The sequence below is a fragment of the Filicampus tigris genome, chromosome 5 (assembly GCF_054856515.1).
Source record: "Filicampus tigris isolate MCC_2025a chromosome 5, RoL_Ftig_1.0, whole genome shotgun sequence".
Taxonomy (NCBI): domain Eukaryota; kingdom Metazoa; phylum Chordata; class Actinopteri; order Syngnathiformes; family Syngnathidae; genus Filicampus; species Filicampus tigris.
Genome location: NC_141221.1, coordinates 24691774 through 24714905, shown reverse-complemented (window position 1 = coordinate 24714905; position 23132 = coordinate 24691774). Strand labels below are relative to the sequence as shown.

General features: G+C 41.3%; 1 protein-coding gene and 1 long non-coding RNA gene across 6 annotated transcripts in view; one reads left to right on the top strand and one right to left on the bottom strand.

The window, feature by feature from the left end:
• Window positions 1-23132, top strand: part of zmat4a (zinc finger, matrin-type 4a) — a 228582-nt gene that overhangs the window by 22839 nt on the left and 182611 nt on the right. For all 5 annotated transcript variants that reach the window (XM_086031028.1, XM_086031027.1, XM_086031031.1 and 2 more), the window contains exon 3: window positions 12642-12731. In XM_086031028.1, the coding sequence (XP_085887154.1) occupies window positions 12642-12731 (90 nt within the window). The remainder of the gene's footprint in view (window positions 1-12641; window positions 12732-23132) is intronic.
• Window positions 1778-14922, bottom strand: LOC147147911 (uncharacterized). The gene is made up of 3 exons (XR_015086840.1): window positions 10474-14922; window positions 2131-2270; window positions 1778-2050 (listed from the first exon to the last, which is right to left on the bottom strand). It is a non-coding gene; the product is annotated as an uncharacterized LOC147147911 (long non-coding RNA).

Below are 23132 nucleotides of genomic sequence, written 5' to 3'. Positions count from 1 at the left end.
TGGTGACCAGTCCAATGTGTGCCCCGCATCTCGCCCAAGCCAGCCGGGATAGGCTCCAGCACACCAGCGGCCCTTATGAGAATAAGCAGAGGAGGGCAATTTACAAAATGTTGCTGGTCTGCTAGGACTGAACGATTTATCGTTTTGGGACTGAAATCGCGATCTCAGACAACGTGATTTTGAGCTCGCCAAAGATGCTGTTTCTTTACAGGGCCGCATGTTCACCATTAGTGGCATGCTACTGTGGGCAGTTCCAGCGCCGAACTGGTAAAAAAAAAGTCCTGTCGCTCGTAGCCCTGGAAGTCATTTAGTTTGCGGCTTCTTTAATGCTAGGCGCTAAGCTAGCTTGCTCTGTAGCAACACAGTCTTTATTTATACTACAGTATATGTAAGTCCGTGCAAAGCAGCAACGAGCTGCGTGCTGAGCATCATCTCCTTCATTGTGACAAATAAACGACCCCACTAACAAGTAACGTTTTCACTGTGGAGGCGACCGAGGGGTCGCTAAGTGTGTCAATCGCTAAAGTGAAATGCAGAGTCAAGAATAGCAAAATAAGTGCTTAGGTATACAGTAGACTTTTGACTGGAGCCTGACTAGAACCGCGTAAGGGTGGAGATCCAGCAGTTATGAACAGAAATGTTGTATTACAATCAACACGTATCTAGACAAAAAATAAGGCGAGGGCTACACTAGCAATTTAGCACGCGGTCTAACACCGGACGGAACTTGCCAATGGCTTAAATAACCCAACCACAAATATTCTCATTGTGATTTTTACACTCACCATTAATATTAGGACCAAAAGATTCAAATAATACCATGATATGTATTTCAAGTCATACCGCTAAGCCCTTAGTCTCTGTTTGAAGCAGTTAAGTCTCTAGCAAAAATATGGGAAAAATATTGACTTATGTACGAAGAACATGTACATTAGTACAAAATGTAAAACATTTTGAGGTTAAATATACATGTTTATATACACAATTGCGCATAAATGCATATTCATATGCCTCCCTCACAAAACCTCTTTAGTGTCCTTGCATTATTAGAGTAATGGCTTTTAATGTTTTTGATGGTATAATGGCATGTTGTGTCATGTTTGTAAATGTTAATGTACATTGTGACTATTGCACTGAAGCTTGATTTCAAGAAAATTGCTACTTCAATCGAAATCGCAATATCAGTCAGAAAATCGCAATACAATATTTTCTTAAAATCCTTCAGCCCTATGGTCCGCCATTCCTTATCCGTCAGCGGCCTGGGCACCCGCCTGTCATCGTCAGTCCGCCATTTTTATTCTAGCCAAACAAAACTGTAAATCGTCGGTCAGTCAGTCCCTCATGTTATTTTAAGCGCGCTTCCGTCATCGCTCTCGTCAGTAAATTTCACCGGTCCCCCAGTCCATCTACATGCATGGTAGGTTAATTGATCAATCTAAATTGCCCCTAGGTGTGATTGTGAGTGCGGTTGCTCGTTTGTCTCTGCGATTGGCTGGCAACCAGTTCAGGGTGTCACCTGCCTACTGCCCGAGGACAGCTGGGATAGGCTCCAGCACGCCCACGAACCTTGTGAGGGTAAGCGGTATAGATAATGGATGGATGGACATTAGGGTTGGGCACTGAGAACCGGGAATCGAGTGGAACCGGGACCATAATTCCGGTTGTCCCAGAACCGTTCAGATTTTAGAATGTCGGGGCTACGTTTCGATTCCTAATTAGCCACGCAGAAGAAGCACGAAGAAAGTACGACCGATTTAATAAATAAATAAATAAAATGTGTTCTCACGGCGTGCAGCCCCAGGCTCCTGCCGCCGAACCTGCGTTGCAGTTGCACGGCAGCCCGCCCCCACACGTTCAGCCCCTCTGCTTGCTTTGTGCCGGCTGGCAAGCGTGGGCGGCGGCGACTCTGGGCATGCGCCGGGCCCTTCCCATGGATCTCCACAGTGGCAGCATTCGCCCGTTGCAGGGTCGGTGATCTTGCCCGAGCCAGCCCGGCTGACCCATTCGGCCCACACCTAGCCAGAGAACTGATGCGATGCGGCTCCGGACCCTAAACCAGATTTTTAAATTTTATTTTAGTTATTTTGTTAGATTTTATCAACTATAATAATTTTGGTTGGGTGAACTCACATGCACCCTCGAGACTCGAATTGCCGACTGACCCTCCTCTCCAAAGCCAAAGAGTGTGACCCCCCTGTTGTTGGAAAACACCCACCTATTGATTCTTCCCCATGGATCATTAGCCCTCTGAGGTCTCCTAATAGCTGCAACTAGACAGATTAAAAGAGATATTATTATACATGCACTGCATCTGCATGAATAATGCTAACACTGTTGCTATCGATCCTATGTCATCAGATTCATTGGCTCAGCAGTTAATGGACCGGAATATTAGTCTAGTAGCTACGGGTGATGTAAATAATCTAGTCGTAAAAACTGCTGTTGTAATGAACATTTGGTGCACGCTGGAAAATGTAATCAACAGTTGATGCTCCATTGCCACTCTCTAAACATTTTTCTCAGTTAATTAAAATGGAAAAAGAAAAACAACTGATCTCTTGAGGCGGCTGTGCGCTCATGGCTAGACTGGTGGCAGAAGTGGTTTCAAACATTTTGATACTTTGCTTTACCCATAGCTCCTTCTCATCAGACCAACTTTCCGAAGAAATCCCCTGAGATCCAGTGATTCAAAGAACAAAAGCTTTCCATCCTTTGAGACATATGGATGAGATATATTGCGAGCTGTCAAAAAACAGAACTCAGTGGAGTGAAAAGTCCTCAGGCTTAGTAGGGTAACACATTTACGCAACATTAATTTCTCAGTGTTTTCTTTGAAGTATTCAGCACCCTCTTTAAAACAAAGATCTCCAGTAGCTACTGTGTTATAAACATGAATTGAAAGTATTACCTCTCAGTGCACATTAACATAGTCTCTTTGCTTTAACATCGTAACATTGTCAGTCATACATAGGCAGAATAAGACCATGTCATAAAAATAGCCTTTTTTGTTTTGACCACTCTACGGAATGTGGTGGAGGGGTTTTTGTGTTCCATTGATCCTAGCGACTAAGTTCCTAACCTTAACCCTTCCTTGTCATTCATCTTCATAGCGTCACGGCGCTTTTACACAGTCAGATGCTATGCATAAACTGCTTCGATGGGGAAATATAGCATTGGTTGTTACACTGCGTGAAAAACTGGACAGTAGTTGGATAAATGCTGGGATTTATCCAGCTCATCGTCTCTAGGGGTCTATGCGGCAGTGGGCTGGCCCGCCGCTTGACTTCTGCATGATGATTGGATGATCTGTCTGTGGCACAATCCTATTTGATCGATAGTGAAATAAGCAAATAAGCAAAAATTTCATTTCACTGTTCCGAACTGATACAGAGATTTTACCAATCCCCAGCGACATTGTGTTTCTTAAAAATGACCTGATATTTCTTACAGCGGAAGCCCTCCCTTCACAATCACTCACACTCACAGCCGGTCACACAGTAGCTCTGCTGGCCATTGAAGACACTGGTCACGTCCCTGGAAAATACATTTTAGGATAAAAATAAAAAACTTAAAAGTAGTTATTAGTAGGGGTGTAACGGTTCACAAAAGTCACGGTTCGGTACGGGTTCGATACAGCAATAAGTCTCAAATGCATAAGACTAGGTTGTTTGTTTTAAATGTAGTATTAACAGAAAGCAAGCTACAATTCAATTTGCAATAAAGAAAAAAACATTCCCTGTTATAAAAGCAGAAAATAGAATAAAAACTTGCGCATTAGGGTTGTTCATAGATAATAATAATAATGATAAAAAAGATTAAACACAGGAAAACACCCTTTCTTATGTTTAATAAATGTTTGAAGCTCCGGCTCCTCGACTAAAGCATATGGGCGCATATATGTTTATATGCCGATTGTTTCAGTAATTACTAATATCTTTGACTGTTTGTTTCACTTCTCCAGGCTGCTTAAAAGTAGCGGGGATAAGTTGTTGGTGTTGAGCGTGTTTCTTTTTTCTATCCCCGATAACTGTATCGGCGTGATTACGTCTTCCATGTGTTAGCATTGTAGCGTCTTCCAAGAACATTGTAATTAACGCATTTTATTAGTCCAACGGGCTACTGTGGGCCGCAGCCGACGGCAATACAGTACAACGACCGTTAAGTTCACAAAGTGTCACGGCTCCCTCTCCTTCGTCCTCCACTCCTCCTCTCGCCCGCACCCCCTCCCATCTAGCGAGCTGCACGATGCATTCATTAGCTTCGTGAACAACACAACTCGGTAAAACACAAATTGGACCACAACACAGACCACCCAATTCGTTACAGCATGTTTGAAGTGTTACCTGCAACATACCGCATGGAGGTTCGAGCAATGTCGACACACAGTTGAACAAAAATGTGGCGGTCGCTTGGTCTCAGGCGTTGCCTTTTTTTTTTCTTCTCCTATCAGACGTATTCGTCGTATGACTGCGTGCACCGAACCGTGAAGCCTATACCGAGACGGTTTGGGATGAATACAAAAAACGTTACACCCCTAATATATACACTATATTACTAAAAGTATTCGCTCACCTGCCTGGACTCATACTATGAACTGAAGTGCCATCCCATTCCTAACCCATAGAGTTCAATATGTTGTCAGTCCACCTTTTGCAGCTATTACAGCTTCAACTCTTCTGGGAAGACTGTCCACAAGGTTGAGGAGAGTGTTTTTAGGAATTTTTGACCATTCTTCTAAAAGTGCATTGGTGAGGTCACACACTGATGTTGGTCGAGAAGGCCTGGCTCTCAGTCTCCGCTCTAATTCATCCCAAAGGTGTTCTATCAGGTTCAGGTCAGGACTCTGTGCAGGCCAGTCAAGTTCATCCGCACCAGACTCTGTCATCCATGTCTTTATGGACCTTGCTTTGTGCACTGGTCTACTGTCATGTTGGAAGAGGAATGGGCCCGCTCCAAACTGTTCCCACAAGTTTGGGAGCATGGAATTGTCCAAAATTTTTTGGTATCCTGAAGCATTCAAAGTTCCTTTCACTGGAACTCAGGGGCCAAGCCCAGCTCCTGAAAAACAACCCCACACCATAATTCCTCCTCCACCAAATTTCACAGTCAGCATAATGCAGCCTGGCAACCTCCAAACCCAGACTCGTCCATCAGATTGCCAGATGGAAAAGCGCGATGCCTCACTCCAGAGAACGCGTCTCCACTGCTCTAGAGGCCAGTGGCGGTGTGCTTTACACCATTGCATCCGACGCTTTGCATTGCACTTGGTGATTTGTGGCTTGGCTGCAGCTGCTCGGCCATGGAAACCCATTCCATGAAGCTCTCTGCGTACTGTACTTGGGCTAATCTGAAGTTTGTATCTTTGAAGCAGTTGACTGTGCAGAAAGTCGGCGACCTCTTTGCACTATGCGCTTCAGCATCCGCTGACCCCTCTCCGTCACTTTACGTGGCCTACCACTGGAATTCACTGAGCTCATGAGAGCGGCCCATTCTTTCACAAATGTCTTGTTTCCCAGTCTGCATGCCTGAGTGCTTGGTTTTACACATCTTTGGACAGGCCAAGTGATTAGTACACCTGATTACGATCATCGAATGGGTGAGCGAATACTTTTGGTAATATAGTATATGTATATATATATATATATTAGTGGTGTCAAGCGCTTACATTTTTAAATCATAGTTAATTGCATTTTTTCATAGTTAACTCGTAGTTAATCGCATATTTTATTATTGTAAAACTATCCCTTGATTTTTCTGTCCCATTATTTTCTAGAATTTTAATACCCTTAACGTGAATAAGAGGATTGATTTTCTTATGCAAATACTTTATTAAAGCGAACTCAACCCAAACATATTATTTTTTAAGAATATGCTCCATGCAAGCCCACTAGTTGAAGCAAGGCATTCTGATAAATATGGCGTTTGTGGAATAAGAGTTAATCCACCTGTTTTTTTTCACTGGGGGCGGCCATTTTGTCACGTCTTTCAACTGAAAATTATATCACAGTTGCTCAGGGCTCACGTAATGACCAATCACAGCTCACCTGTTTTCTGAAACTGAGCCATGATTGGTCGTTGTTTGAGCCCTCAGGGCATCTGTGATGTCATTTTCAGCCGACAGAAGTAATAAAATGGCCGACCCCTGAGATGGTAAAAAATGGATGGATTTTACAACTTAACTCATATTCCACAAACACAATATTAATCAGAATGCCTTGTTTGAACTAGGGGGCCTGCATAGAACATATTCTTGAAAAAAAAAAAGTTTGGGTTGACTTTCCCTACAATTGAAAAAACAAGCATTGGATTCAACTCACGCGAACAGTCCCTCAGCCCTTTTCAAACACACACACATACACCCACACAGACACACACACTTACACTCACACAGACTTTGAGCTGTTACTAAAAGCTACTGAACACCAATTGATTGGCTAACCTTGTCTTGCTTTAGAGAGAAAATATATATGACAAACACAACGCTGCATTTTAAGGGAAAGCAAGGAAAGTCTATCTACTCTACACCCTGTTTTTCATAGAAAATTCATATTAAATGTTTACCATGCATTTTGAAGAGTCTTGGGTTTAAAATAAATAAGTATACACACATACAGTATATATATTAAACCAATGAATTTCAATGGGTATCAATTACATGCAGATTTGTGGGTCCCTATCACCCAGAAATAGTATGTATTAACATTACGAGGAGGGGGCAAGGAGTGCAAGATCCAGTCAGGGTCGGGGCACAGGGAGAAGGGACAGATTATATAACAGAACGAGAGGTCTTGGACAAATCGGTTCAATATCTCTTACTGTCACTGATACAAAAATGGTAGTTTGGTGTGATGGATAAGCCAATTTCAACTGGGTCTCAGAGGGAGCCACTTCAATTAGTCTTCCACCGCTTTATGCATATAAATACTTCTACAATAAATAGTTCTACAAGGATGAATAGTTTTGGTATAAGATTGTATCTGTGCAATTCCAGCTTTTATTTTTGGGGAAATGTTGAGTTTTAGAGTGATACTGTATGCCTTTATTTGAAAGGAAGAATGATATGAGGTATCATGTTATATTGATAGTATGACATTCAAAAAGTAATTTGAATATAGAACACAAATAAAGCAAATAACTATGCAATTTTAATAATTCTGTTGGAATGCAAATCTGATGATTAACGAGAAATGATGGATATATTATATCCATGTGCCATGCCTACAATACCCAGAGGGAGTTTTCAGAAAGTGGAAAATTGAAGGCAGTTTTAACTTCACATTATTGGTAAGGGTGTGTGTCTTCAGGTTCGATTCTATTTTCATTTTATTTGACAGTTTAATTAATGGCCTCCTAAAGGAAATCACCTCATTTACATATGACCCTATCAGCAAATTAGATCCCATTTTGCCTGCCATTCAAAGTCCTCGATCTTACTATGGCAGATCCTACACAGCACTATTTGTGTTAGTACACTGTTAGCAGAAAGGTATGAAAAAATTCGGAAGTGTTTTGTGGATTTTCTGCTACAGTTGCACAACAAATGTTTTGACAGCATGTTAGATAGTGAGTGTATTTGCAAATCAGACTATTCTGCTTACCACGTGTTGGGCTAGAATGAATGCAAACCAACTGCTGCTTTTAGGTAAACTTTATGATGAACTATGGTAAGCAATGATATGTATTAAAGTATTAAATGCCAACTTCTCCGGGCTGATGATTTTAATGCTTCAGTCCTTTAATTGAAAAACATAATATCTACCATTTAGCACCATTAAAACCAGTAAAATCACAAAATGATGCAGCAATTAAAATCACCCAGGCATAATTCAGTTACTATGACAGAATGTGATAGAGAGGATAAAAAACTTTAAATATTTGGTTCAGCAGTCAAAACTATCACCTTGCTGTCTTGACTCAATACCATCTGACCTTTTCAAAACTATTGTGAAATGTGTTCTGTTCTGTTCTGACTTACAGCAAATAACTGCTCCCTTTAGTCAGGCAAGCCCCTGAAAGTAGGGGGCCGTCAAGCCACTTCTAAAAAAAGAGAACTCTGAATGCATTCTTGCTAGCGAATTGTCGACCCATCTCAAACCTTCCTTTCCAAGATTGTAGTGAAAGTGTTTTTTCAGCAACTTCTTGAACTCAAGTAGACTTTTTGATCAATTCCAATTGGGCTTCTGACTTCAAAGAAAAAACAGGTCTTGTTAATTTTTTTTAATTATTTCCTTCTTTCGGTAATTTTGGAATTTGTTTCTTTAATTTTAAAATGTTTATGTTTTCTGTCAATGTGTATAAATGTGATTGTACAAGGCATCTTCTTTTTGTAATTTTGGTGAGCTACTTTTGTTTTCTCTGCTTTGCTTCTGAATGTTGTTGTTTGTAAATGCTTTTAAGTGTTGTCAGATTGTGTGAAGCATGTTAAGTTGCTTTGTGTATGAAATGTCTGTGCTATAAATAAAACTGCCTTGCCAACAGAAAAAAATCTTTTTAAAAAAAAGGCTTCCTGAGAGTTATTTCCACTCACAATTTGAGGAAGGTCCCTATAGCTTCAAATTCAACATAAAACAACACAAATTACACATTGTCTATGTGAAATAAACAAACAACGTTGCCTTAAGAAAAGCCCACTAGCTTAATGCTAACCAGGCTGGGGGAACAATCTGACATTTGGTTGCCAACATTTTCATCATTTCTTTACTCTCTCAAGTAAACAAACAAGAAACATGCCCCAACTTAGGCCTCATCTACAGTAGATAACTCAGAGTTTTCTGGCTCAGGTTTTATGATATCAGTAAACGCGACAGACTGTAAAATAGCTCTCCACATCCTTCCCCTTGTGAATTTTGTCCTTTGGAAAAGATGTTGGTAATAGAAACTTTAAGCTCCCTCCTAGGTGTTTTCTCCTTCACGAATATCACAGCTCTGAGTCAGTAAGTAAAAAAAGCATTCTTCCTTTCATTTTACATCCTTCTCCATCTCCTGTATCACATCTCATGATAACCACAGTGTTTCTTGTAAAGCTGATTAATTTTCAGATAAACGAATTTGTCCTCTCAATGTTTTCCCCCGGTGTGGCTTTAAGATCAGATCCTCCCCGATCAATGCAAAGCTTGTAAGAAGACACCGGCTACAGCCTCATTGAACTGCGCTCTAATTATCAATTCAACATTGTTTCAGGCAGCGAGTGGGATCAAGTACATTAATTGAGTTGTCCCTTTTTCTAATGAAGCTACTCCCTAACAAATAAACATGCATGTGAGACAAATATCGAAAACTGTGTAATAGAAAGGGTCAAAAGGCAAACTGCTAAAAAAATGTGGCTTTTCCAAATAAACATCGTAAGTGGCAGCACAAGATTTCAATATGTATTTACTAATGAAAGATGGATTAAGCAGAGCAGCAAGGTTCTCAGTGTGGTAACTTTCATGACAATGTACTGTACCACCATTTGTGGTAGTGAGTATCACTCCGCTGTAACCGGGTGATGACTACAGCTTAAATTAGACAATAAGAAGCTTGGGGTCAGATGGTGAAGAGGATCAAGTAAACCAAACTGCTACTAAATAATGGACAACGAAATATAAATAACTCCAACACAGTCCTCCCCAGGGTACTGGTTGAACTCCGATTTGAGGGATTGCAAAATACTTTCATGCATCAGTAATACATAGAGATGATCTTTTCCAGGTTCATACTGCCATCATCTTAAAACCTTCAACTGTACTAGGAATTTGTGAGAAGTTTTAGTCCTTCAAGGTCAACAATTATAAAAATAAGTTAACACATTAACCATAATTAACAATTAAGCATAATTACATAACAGTGAAACACTAAGTTGTCACTTTTAATTTTGGCACGTGTCACAGAGCGGGTGCTTAATATTTAACAACGAAGGCTCTTCTAGTTCTTTGTGCACTGTTGTTGAAAGTTTTCCGCAAATCACTGAATTTGAAATATGCTACTGCTTTATAAACGAAAGCTTTATTTCGCCTGTATACTACTTCAAAAGACAAATCAGCAAAAACGAAAGCCTTGGAATTGTACAAGTTTAATTTATTGTTTTGTTTAATTGTACATTTGAGACAAACATGCAGTTTAAAACAGACAGACAACAACAAAAAAAACACACTTTGAATGCTATTTTTGTCCCCAGCAGAAGTTTTCCTTTTTGGGGGGTATGTTTGTCGACGCATGCAGTTACAAATGGTTGTTTGTGCCTGTTATGGTTCCGGAAAGGGTCTCAAATGGAATTTGACAAAATTTTTAGTGACAACAAAAAATTTGCAAGTCCGACAAAGTGCAAGGAAGGACGCTGGCAAAAAAAACTAGGAAAATGAGATCAACTAAAAACGCTTGCAAAAGGCAAGGAAAGCGACAACGACAATAGCTTGTCATGAAAAGACAAGATCAAAACCAAACCCGTATAACACAAAACCCGAGGCTACGCGCAACAACCAAAACAATACTTACTATGGGAAAAAAAAGCAAAAATGAGACAAGAAAATACATGGCGTGAACAAGAAAAGTCATCTGGAGAATTCAACACTTGTGACCAGGTCATGAGCAAGACGAGGAATAATCCAACGTGGATTTGATAGTTTGGCAGTTCTTTTAAACTACACTGATTGAAATGAAGGCAGGTGTGGCACTGGAGGGAACCGCCCACCACTCCAGCTGGAAAAAGAAACCAAAACAGAACAGGGTCATGACAGCGCCATTGTGGGAGTGAACATAGCCGACTTACTTCCTGGCCAATGAAAGCGGCTCTACTCATTCCCTTTAAATTCAGCACGCACAAGTCGCGCACACAGTATTTGACATTGAGGCAGCAGCAACACACTCGCAGGTGTCCATGTAGGAGATTGACGTGCGCAAAGTATGTTTTAGAAGGAACTGCAATGCCATGCAATGCCATGTTTTGGTTGATGGCAAATCTCAATTAACGTTACAAACATATTTGAACACGATCCTAATAAAACGGATGCATGAATTTACCTAAAAAAAATGTGTATTAGATGTTGTTTTTGAGGATAATATGCTCTACATACAATTACGTAACCATCTAAAATTATTTACTACATTCTTTTCAGAGGTGGGCATTTTACTAAAGTTTGCCGGTCCATCATCCGTCAGCGTTCTGGGCACCATTCAAGTCATCCGTCAGTCCGTCATTTTTTTTTTTCAAGCCGAAGCAAACTGTGTACGGATGTCGGTCTGTCCATCATGTTATTTTAACCGCACTTTCGCCAGTGAACGTCAAAAGTCCGCCAATTGTCAATCCTGAAAAAAAATCCATCCATCCATTATTTGAACCGATTTGAATAAAATGGTAAATTGAGTGCACTACCTACATTGTAATGTGTCGGCTTGCTCCTCGAACAGCTTTACACTCGCATACATTTGAAATTTCACATACCCTTCACGTATTTGCCAATCTGTTGAACAGCTCACCTGTTGTCTGAAGCTGAGCCATGATTTGGCCGTTATCAGAGCCCTGAGCAACTTCAATGTCATTTTCAGTGGACAGAAGTGACAAAATGGCCGCAACCTGAGATGGCTAAAAACGGGTGGATTAACTCTTATACCACAAACGCAATTTTAATCAGAATGCCTTGTTTCAACTAGTGGGCCTTCATAGAACATATTCTTGAAAAAAATATGTTTTGGTTGCCTTCCCTCTTTAACGTAAACTGTTTTAAGACTAACTTTAACAAACACTTTAACATTTTATTTGCCGATGTTTCGTCGTCCTTGTACTGATTGCCGTTGTGCTTGGGTGGTTGAGCGCACTCCGCTCACCAGGCTCCACTCTGATTACCTGATAATAGCACATTTGAATAACGTTATGAGTTTCCGAACAGAACGTTGTTCCAAAATGCTGTTCATTCATTAGCGTGGATGGGACTGGCGAGATACAACAAGGAAACTGCCAGGTGAGACTGCGATGATGGGATGATGAGTAATCCACCCGTGTTCTCATTTGTCGATCTCGCTCTAGGACCTCACGGGTGAGTGTGTGGGCGTGTGCATGTGTTTGTCTGTGTGTGAACACACCTGATTCAAATGATTAGGATCGTTATCCACCTTCTGCAGACCTTGCTGATTATCTGATCATTTGAGTCAGGTATGTTGCAGCAGGGAGAGATGGAAAACAGGCACGACACCCTCGAGGAACAGGATTGAACACCCCTGCTGTATAGCCATTTTTTGAGAGTCGTTTTGTTAAGTGGTGTTCCGTGAGATTTTTTTCCGATGTGAAATATGTGCCTTGGCTCAATAAAGGTAGAGAAACACTCGTCTAAGATCAGAAAAACGGGGGTCCGTCAGTGACTGGCAGATGGACCGTTCCGACAGTCAGACGGAATGCCCACCTCTGATTCTTTTTCGGAGCTGGCGGCAAGAAGGCATGACTGCCTAATTTTAACCCACCCGATGTGATGTACAATGTGAAACCTCTGATGTAATTTAGTACGAAGTGGCAAGGTGAACTGAAGGGGCTTTGACAAACATAACACATTTAACATGTACTGTATGCACAGGGCAGGCTATACAGTTTACAGCACTCCACGTAAATCATTTAAAGCATTTTGGCTGCCTTGTATTGCTTTATTCATAACACTTTCTTTTCTTTGTTCCAGAGTCGAAAACATGCCAATAAAGTGCGACTTTATTACATGTTACATCCTGTGGATGGGGGATGCCCTGCCAAGAAGCTCAGGACAGAAAATGTAAGTTATTTATGATATATACATCACATCCCTCGTCTGGGCTCACTGAAAAACATGTGTCACATGTCTGATCTCATCTGCCAGATTCACATTGAGTTTTATTTTTTAATGGGTTTTTAAGATCCTCTCTCAGTGTCTGAGTAGCTAAAAGGCTGGCGGCCACCATTTTAGTCCCATAAATGATGTCGTGATGATGGGCTGTGAATGGATAACAGAGGATGTCAAACCTGTCATCACAATTGTCCCTCTGCTATAATTGTCAGATGTGCATAAAGTGTTTGAGAGGCAAGTCAATCATGACAAAAACATGGTTGGTACATCAATTTGGCAGCTGCCAACTTTCAGATGTGCAGTCATGGGTGTATTTCAGTGACAGCAAAAACGCTATTTTACAGTTTGGTCCAGGTTGGTGCGGCTGATGAGACAGGAGGTAATGATTAGGGATGTGTACTGTAACTCTACCTAAAAAATATGCTCACAGGCTATGACACCGATAACACTTTATCAGCTTGGCATATATCCAGGCGAGTTCAGTCAGCCATGTGGAGATAATTTGATGTAAACACGAAAGACAATACTCTTTTAGCAGACTCCAAGTTATGCTATGCAAAATGAATGTTGAACACTGTTCGGGTGGCGAAAGAGGCGGCCACTCCATGAATTGCGGTGGCAGGCCGTCCAACAAGTAACCAGTTTCTCAGCTCTGGCTGAGCCAGCCGTGCCACCATCACAAAGCCGTGGCAGATGAGGGCCCGGTCGGGCGGATTACGTGTTGCGGCGTGGAATGTCGAGTAAATTGACACAAGCAATGGTCTGAAAACGCATCACCTCAGTTGTCCTGTCACAATTTTATTTTATAACTACTGGTCTTCACAAGTAGTCTTGTATTTCTTTTTACTTTATTTAATTTCCTTAAATTCTTTCCTTTATTATAATACCCTAGTGTTCACTCTGCGACATCAAATAATTGAAATGCCTTGCATTGAGGGCTACATTCATTGTTAGAAAAACATGCAGTTGGCTATTTTAATGTCAGTCATTCATTCTCTCTGCTATGGTTGCAATTGATTCCTTTGAGAGTTTAATGTCCAAAGTAAGGCTTTGTGACATGTCATCTGTTATGTAGTTTGCTCATGTACAGTATCAGCATGATCCAAATAGTGTTGTTATTCCAAAATACAAAGATTGACATTTAATTATTTCGGTTAAAAAAAGGGATACCAATCTCAAAGGCGTTTTTGGCAGCAGTATCATTGATGTAAATACGGCATAGCCACATCAGCCGTTTTATCACAACAGGATACACATCAACCCTTATTCATTAAAAGGAGAGTAAACTGTGACGGATCAGTGCAGGAAGGCGACAGGGGACGGACGAAGACAGAGTTACAAGATGAATATTTATTGAACGGGTGAAGGAATGGCTAAGTGAGTCGAATCCAGACAGGCTTGCGAGTGAGGTCCATAGGTGCAAAAATACAGTTGGGGATGCTGGTGCAGGAACTGATAGGAATATAAAATATAGGTTGAGCTCATCATGTGCTGGATGCAACTGACTTTCTGACAGTGTAAGTCGATCTGGCGGGGTAGTGGGGTTTGGGAATGGCTTAAAACTTCAGCCGGCGATGAAAAGGATCGCTTGCAGCTGCACTAATATCCAAACCCGAACGAACCAAACAATTCTATTTTGTTTATCAAAATTCTAATGCGAGTACATTTTAATATAAATGATGTCATATAAATGAATGAGAAACAGTTGGTGGAGCGTCTATATTGTCCTGTGTAGACCTGTGTAGCGCTGCGTGCGTGTCAGGTGTTATAAAATACAGCTGGTTTGAAGCCGAAGGAAAGGAGTCATGTCACAAACGGCTTTACTGCACTTCACTTCGAAGAAGAAGAAGTAAATGGGAAGTACAGCACACAAAACAACTCCGTCCCGATCGCACACAGGAACTATTTTTTTCCCATGGGGAATTATGCCAACAAGCACTACATAAGCTCATTATTTTATTCATTTCGACTGTCTGGCATGCACTACCCACAACGTGATGACTATCACATCTAACAGACTTTTATACTACACGAGACACGTCTCCTTTTGGCTTCAGGGCAGAGGGACTTTTTTACTCTGACTCGCTGTGTGTCAGCCCAGCAATTCATCCTCAGACTCGTCAATATTTTGAAGCAGATGTAGCGCCTTCTCTACTCTGTAAGAGAGAGAGATATATATATATATATATATATATATATATATATATATATATATATATATATATATATATATATATATATATATATATATCTATCATGGTAACCAGCAGCGTTTCTCAAGGCTATGGAAACCCAGCGGCGCCGTCCCAGCGCAACGTGCGTAAGATTAAGTAGAACCGTCAACTTGAATGGTACGGCGTAGTTCAAGGAATAATGACTATTTTTATGTTTGATACAGTAAAAATGTTTATGAAATATATACAGAGTTAGGAAAAGTCAAGAGCCCAGGAGCATCTTTTATCTATATATGCAGAGTAATAACACATCAAAGTTTGAAAATAGCTAAAATGACTGCTCTCGTACTCCTAGTGTTAAATGCAATGTTATGCAGGATAGGCACTGCGGATAAGTTAAATCAAATCAACATAGGTGTGGCTTATATATGTTTTTTAAAATTATTTTGTTAAAAATAGAGTGGGTGCGGCTTCTATAAAGATGTGGCTTATAGTCCGGAAAATACGGTGGTTAATTCTCCAAAATAAATTGGTATAATTGAAAATGCAAGCTAATATAATTTTCCGGATCAAAAAAATATATAAATTGAGCTTGTTTGTGAAAATTAGACCATCCCAGCCGGATGATACCTTTAAAACACTTCTCTAATTTGCTACTCAGTGCTTTAGAGGAGGATTTACAAAGAAAATGTATGTCTATGATGATTAGTTTTGCAAGCCCTTTAAACACATCATGGAATAATACAGTTTTTCAGAAATGCATTTGCAGCTTGTGTGAAAGCTTGTGTTAAACCATCTTACACAAAATGTGCCCGAACTCAACACAATTCTAAAATGTGTAGAAGTTTATTAAAAAATGAACAAAAGCAGTTTATTCCTAAACTTCTCTGTTGGTAGCTAATAGGCCTATAAAGTTTTAGCTTTGCAAAAGGCGCAAGGTGTGTTGTTGCCATCAGCCGTCTTTCCTGATTTGAGTGGGCATGTAGCAGCCATAAAGTGGGAGGTGCTTGAATAATAAGAGACCAACCCACGTCCCGACCCCCAAATGCAAGCAACAAACCGCATATACGTCAAACTTAAACTTAGTCACACACTCATTTTGACCTATGTTTTATGGATAAAGTTGGAGGGGCGTGTGTGTGTGTGGGGGGGGGGGGGCATAAGCCTTTTGAGTACCAATACTAAGTACTGACAAAATGTGAAAATGGACCATCTTTACCTCTTCTTTGTCGTGCTACATCTATGTTTGGTCTTCAGTCTGACTGTGGCCCTTGTAAAAAGGGCACATTTTTTGATTGGGGCGGATCTCGCTTGTAAAATTACACAGATATGATGTGACCAGGCCGCGCATATAAGGTGGCACTGTCTAAAAATACACACAGCAGCATCGCCTCCAGAGACTGAGACAGTGCGTACATTCTGGCATGGCCCAGCATCTGGACCTTTTTGAGTTGATGACATGTGACAACTGTACACGCTGCTGGTCATTCTCATCGCTGTGATAACCTGCTTTTGTTCAAGTGGGGTGGGAATGTCGGTCAACGTGTGTTTACAAGATTTTATAGGTTAGGTGATGGCTGAAATGGATGAGGTAAATAGGTCATAGTAGAAAACTGTGCCTCAAGAGTTGCAGAAAAATGTTGCGTGTGATTTTGGCAAATACAAAAGCAAAGTTGGGGAAACTATGGCAGTTTATCCCATAAGCCAAATGAAATTCTAAAAACTTATAAAACCCCAGAGGAGCTGGTCAAAAAGCCCAAAGCATTTAACCCACACATGCTCACTTTATACTATAATATTAAATGTGTATTTGAATTTTGCATGTGACTCTTCCATACATTTAGTTTGGAGCAATAAAAGCTGAAATGGTCCCTTCACCTTCAGCATAGTGGAATTCTTATTTTGCTACACACTCGCTAATAACTGGCTGGACATTTGATAGATGGCTCGATAGTTGAATTGCTATAGTTTAGGCATCAACAAAATATTTGCATGCAGCAAATTCCCTTTCTTGTCAAATAAAACCATAGTGAGAATAGTTTTTCATGCTGCCCTCGTCATTTCTGTCCAATGGGAGCACCGATGTGAATATGAACCGCATCATATGAAAAAAAATTAAGTCGGGTTTTGGTCCGGACCAAACAAGCGGACCAAAGGACTTTTCTGTTGTGAATCCATCCTAAGAAAGAGAGAAACCAGAGAACTAAATACAGACACACTCATGAGACAAAGAGGAAAACCTTGACAAGACATGAGTAGCTGAGGAAGCTGATTGGTTAACACAGGGGACAGGGCTGACGACAACAGATAGAAACAAAAATGTTACAAGTAAAACAAGACATGAACATGGAAGACAAGAAAACAAGACATACCATGAAACAAAAACACAGATCAGGACAACAGCACCGTCTAACCGGTACAGATTAGTTTTTCAAGCAAAACACTTTTCTCCCCAGAGGCTCTCATTTATTAGCCATCTGTATCAACTTGATAACTATACACCGAAAGCAAAGACCAAGCCTTATTCTTTTTTTTGTGGTTATCTCTGACTTACTTAATTACTATAATAATTTTACTACTTATAATGTAATACTTCATTATGCAACAAAGATATCCACTGAAAATAGTCACCCGTGTGTGTGGATGTGTGTGTGTGTGTGTGTGTGTGTGTGATTATTTGTCCATCCGTTTATTAATGTGCCATCTTCCATTAAATCAAGCCTCCAGTGCTGCCATTGGATCCTGGTGGGGAGACAGAGCAGTCTTCCTGGAGATGGCACAGGTGTCCAACACTGCCTTGATGGAATAAGAAGTGACTGGAGTCTTATGCTTCATTGCCCTAACATTTCCTTGAGCAATTTCTAACAGATTGCACACTTGACACACTCACATTTTTATGAGGTGCTCTTATTTCATTTCTGTATTCCAGTAGATGGTGCATATTTTAGGTAAATAATCCGAGCTGGACATTTTTACAAAAAATTGAGCGTCCGTTATTCGTCATCCGTCTGCAGCGTGAGTACCCTTCCGTCATTCGCCTTTTTTTCCGGGGGGAAAAAATAGTACCCGCCTATTGGCCAGTCCGCCTCTGAATTTAAATGGGCTTCCGTCAGCATTTCTAAACAGAAAAAAAAAATCGGCCATTCCATGAGTACGCGCCTCCCATCAGCGCACTGATTGGACGGTTGATTCTCCGACGAGGGCCACCAATCAGAAACAAGCAGGGAGGGAGCTCTATATAAGCAGCGCCTCGACAAGACATGAGCGTTCCCATGCAGTCAGACATGCTGCTCAAAGGCACTGAGCTACATTTCCAGATTTCAGTGAGACAAGCAGAGCACTCATTGAAGACACACTACAACATCTCCAGATTCTGGTACACAAAAGGCGCATACGGGCGACGAGCAACAATAGTGAGTTGGTGTTGCTTTCGGATTATTCCTCCAGTCCTTGGAATAACAAAAATGTATTTGTTACAGAAAACAAAGGACCGGTAAAGTACAACGGAATTCCCTGGCGGAACAAAGCCAGGAATAATCAAATTAAAACAAAAAGTGCTTGCAAATGGCAAGCTAAATAGTTCATCCGATAAATAGCAAAATCCAAGAGCACAAAAACAAAATGCTCAGTTAAAATTACGAGGAATTATAAATACTTACAATCAAAGCTGGGCACTTGACCCTTTTTTGCCAGTCTATCCTTCCGTCCTCGTCCCTCCGTCCTTATTCATAAAAATGATTGTCCTCTGACCCCGTCTGTCCTTGTCCTTTTGAAACGGTTCCGTCCTTACGTCTGCCCCCACGCACCAAAAAAAAAAACCAAACAAAAAAAAGCGTCCGTGCATGACGCCGCAGGAGAGATGCTAACGGCAGAGGTTTATTTAAAGCTCATTAGATGGCTAACTTACTATTCAAATCCGCTTACCTTATGGGCACCCACTTGTGGGTTAACGGTTTGACGAACCGCTTACCACCACACGTTGTATGTACTGTATGTAAGGAGATGAAGTGAGCGAGTTGAGAGTTTTAATATAACTGTTTTACTTAACAGTGGTCATTGTTTATATGTCAGTGCAACGGACGTGAGAGAGGTCACCCTTTGAACGGATGGGCGGAGACGCCCGGTCCAGGGAGCGCTTCCATTGGTCAGCCCTTCAGGTTGCTGATTGGCTTGCTGATTTCTCCTCCGCTTCTGAAGCGCCAAATGGAACAGTCAGTCCATGTGTGGAGAAACAAATTGCGCAGGAACAGTTTTGGTGCTGCTACATGTGAATGTTCAATTGAATTTGGCGGCGTGATTCAATTGAAGTCAATGTAGTTAGCGCGGGCAGGCGTGGTTGCGTGTGGGGCGGCACGGATGATGCGTTTGGAGTGGTGGGATGCGGAGCGAAGCACAGAAAATCCGCCCATTCATCCATTCGGCATGGCTAAAACAAATGAACCGTTTTACAAACATCAAAATACAACATAAAAAAAAGACCCGCTCAAAGACCCACTCCCTCCTTCCCTTCAATTCTCCCTGGCAATATCCACAAAGACAGATATCCACAAGCACGCCTGCAATCTCACACACACACACACACACACACACACACACCCCCACACACACCCACACACACACACACAACATACATTTAACCTGATGAACTTTGATTAAAATAAATAAATAAATAAATAAAAGCCATGGCAAGGCACAGAGAAACCATGTGAGGAAAGAGTACCCAAGGGGAGCTCACCCACGCTGAGAGGAATGACAGCCCATGGGCACGGGGAGAGCCACCGTCAAAGAGACCCCCGGGCCACATAAACCACATAGTGCAGGATGCCCAGCCACACCTCCCAGCGCGTAGGCCCCCCATGAGAAAACACTGGAGCTAAAAAAAAAAAAAACTGTAAACAATGAAGCTAAAAGACAAAACAATAAATGAAGCTAAGAACAATAAAACAAAAAGATTGGCTAAAAATAGTCCAAAATAAAAAGAGTATGGGCAATTATTTAAAAGCCAGACTAAAAAGGTACGTCTTGGGCCTCCCCTTAAAAATCTCAACAGTCTCTGCGGACCTGAAGTCCTCTGGCAAGCTATTCCAAAGCTGTGGACCAAAATGGCTGAATGCAGCCTCTCCGTGCACTTTGGTCCTCACCCTAGGAATAATTAGAAGACGGCTTGACTTTCCTGAGAGGGGAATAGAGGAGGTTGAGAGCTAATGCCTTGCGTCAAACGGAGACCGGCCTGTAGCCGACGAAACCAGGCTGTTGTGGGAGTACTTAATCCACGGCAACTGATTGGCCCAAAATGCAAGTTGGTGTAAAGAGCGGTTTCCAGGTCCTGATTAAGCCTCTCACTCTGTCCATTAGTTTGGGGATGATACCCCAATGACAATACAATACAACTGTATTTATATAGTACATTTCATGACAGCTGTAACAAAGCACTTTACATTACAATAACAAAATAGCAATAATAGAACAAGAGAAAGCAATAAATTAAAACACAAAATACTACAGTATATACATTAGATAATAGAACAGCAGAAAAGTGTGAGTCTCACGTCGGATCAAAAGCCAAGAATAGAAATGTGTTTTCAAACGGGTTTTAAAAATGCCTAACATTTAATGGAAGGTCATTCCAAAGGTTCGATCCCCTCTGAGGCACTGCTTAGTTCTCAGCACCCCGAGCAGCGCCTGGTCCGCAGACCTGAGGCACCGGGAAGGCTCGAACGTCATAGCTGAAATCGGGAGCCAGTTATAATGTTGAAGCCAGTCGAGCCGTAACATGACAGCCTACACATCTGGCCAAAATACCAATAATAACAGCCAACCTGCTGTAATCATGGGAAAATAGCCAATTCACAGGAGGCCCAGAATTCCTCGATCCGGCGATTGACCAATCAGCTGTTCATGGCAAAATAAGGCTAGCAGGAGAATTGCCGGTAGTGATGGGCATGACAATCCTTTCAGGGGTGTCAAACTCCGGTCCTCGGGGGCCGCCCTCCTGCATGTCTTTGAGGTTTACTCCTGCAACGCACCTGATTCAAACGATCGGGATCGGGATCAGGCCCTGGCAGAACTTGCTGATGAGCTGGTTATTTGAAACAGGTGTGTTGCAGCAGGGAGAGATGGGCAGGAGAGCGGCCCTCGAGGACCAGCATTTGACACCTGTGCTTTAAGTGAATTGAATCATTACAATCACTTAATCAAAAGGATTCGTTTTAAAGATTTGTTCACTAATTTGTTCAATACTACATATTTCTTTTTCATAAATGTAACTTTTACAGTTTATATTTCAATCATGAGCTATGTTTAGTCTGAAAACATTCTTGACCACCTTACTGAGGTAAAGAGCAACGCCAACGGACAACTTATTTGGCAGTAAATATATTCGTTTTTATACGGTTCATTAGAAGAGCTGAGCAGGCAATTATCACAGCTGTATATTTTGCTGAGTCAGTGTAACTAATCAGAATATCCCACAAGTCCCTCAACTGGGTCATCCAGGGGAAGTCTGCCATTCACTATTATGTTACACGGTGTAAAGCATAGATATTATAGGCTAAGGATAGTACAGGTATTAAAACTACTGAAGTGGATTTGTCAGCAAAGTAGCCAAATGCAAGAGCATTGTTGTTGGCGATCCAGATAATACACAGCTATCAATCTCCCCAAGTGACAACAGTTCAATTAAGGCGCTGTGTCACTGTCCAAAACAAATTAATTAACTAAATGAATCAACATTTCCTTCAACTAAACCAAATCAAAACTGAGGCAATTGCCAAGAAAGAAAAGAGGATTGCTGGCAGTAAACACTTAGGACCTTATTTTCGTAGGCAGGCGCCCATGCGCTGGGTGTAAAAATGGCCGCATCTCCATTTTTGTGCCAGGGCAAGTCTAGTTTACCATGTTTGGCATCACCTTATGCCTTGCCGGGCGTATCGGCAATGGAGCTGACAATTTGGTGACAGAAGTAAACTGTGGCAGACAAATTCTGTGCTCCATGCACGTGTGTGGTGGCTGTCTGGATGGATTTCTTTCATAAATATGGCAATAGGATGGTACAATTTGTCTGTGGCATTGTAGAATTAATAGATTGAACAAATTATTATTATCTTGAAAATATTTTAAAAGCACTCTCTGACCACGTGGCACAATTACAGTTAGTGTGTATGTGGACGTTGGGGGGGGGTCAGCTGGATGGGAGGGCACATACAGACGCACGATCGGGGTTTCAAAGGCTGTCTACAATTGCCCAGGTCACATGCACATACTGTACTACATCATCGGAAATGGGAGATGTTGCAGTTTACCTGCCAATGTCATGCATGGACCCCAACAAGTCTCATTTCTGTTTCCGTAATTTCAAACATGATATATTTGTGCGTACTGGGCCTGCGACCGCCTTCATTTTGATGTAAATGAGGGATTCTGTGAGGATTGGCTGGGAAAAGGCTATTTCCTGTCCCGTTACGCTCAATTGTACCACCGTAAATTCTAGCAAAATAGCAAAAGGAAGAAAACTCCATCCGTGCGCACAGTTAGCTTTAGTCTATAGCTTTATGCTATAGACTTGCGCTCGGAACAAAAATAAGGCCCCAAACCTGAAACCTTGGTGTGCTGTTTCGGAACTGACTTTCAGCAGTCATATCAAATTAATTACTGAAACAGCATTTAACCAGCTGAAAAAGTATCCAGATTGAATAGTTGGATGCTCCAAGCAGACCAGGAGAAGCGTATCCATGCTTTTATCTCCAATAGACTCAATTATTGAAATGATCTTCTGACTGGACCTCCTCAGAAGAGCATCAACCAGCTGCAGCTCATTCAGAACGTCATATGAGTCCAGTCCTTCGGACTTGATACTGGCTCCCAGTCAGCTGTAAAATGGATTTAAAAATGATGCTACTGGTCTATAAATCACTGAATACGTCCTGAATGCTCATGGAATATTAACCAACTAGGGTTCTGAGGTCACCAGCCTCAAAGCAAACATGGTGCATCAGCATTTGGCTGTTATGCTGCATGCAAATAGAATAATGAAGTTGTCTGCAAGTGTAAATGCTTTTTAAATCCAGGTTAAAAATTATGCTTTTTCCTCATTCCTATGATTAAGGGCTATATTTTTTTTCCAAAATTATGTTCTTGCACTGTCCTTCTTTTAGTAATCTTAGTAAACTACTTTTTA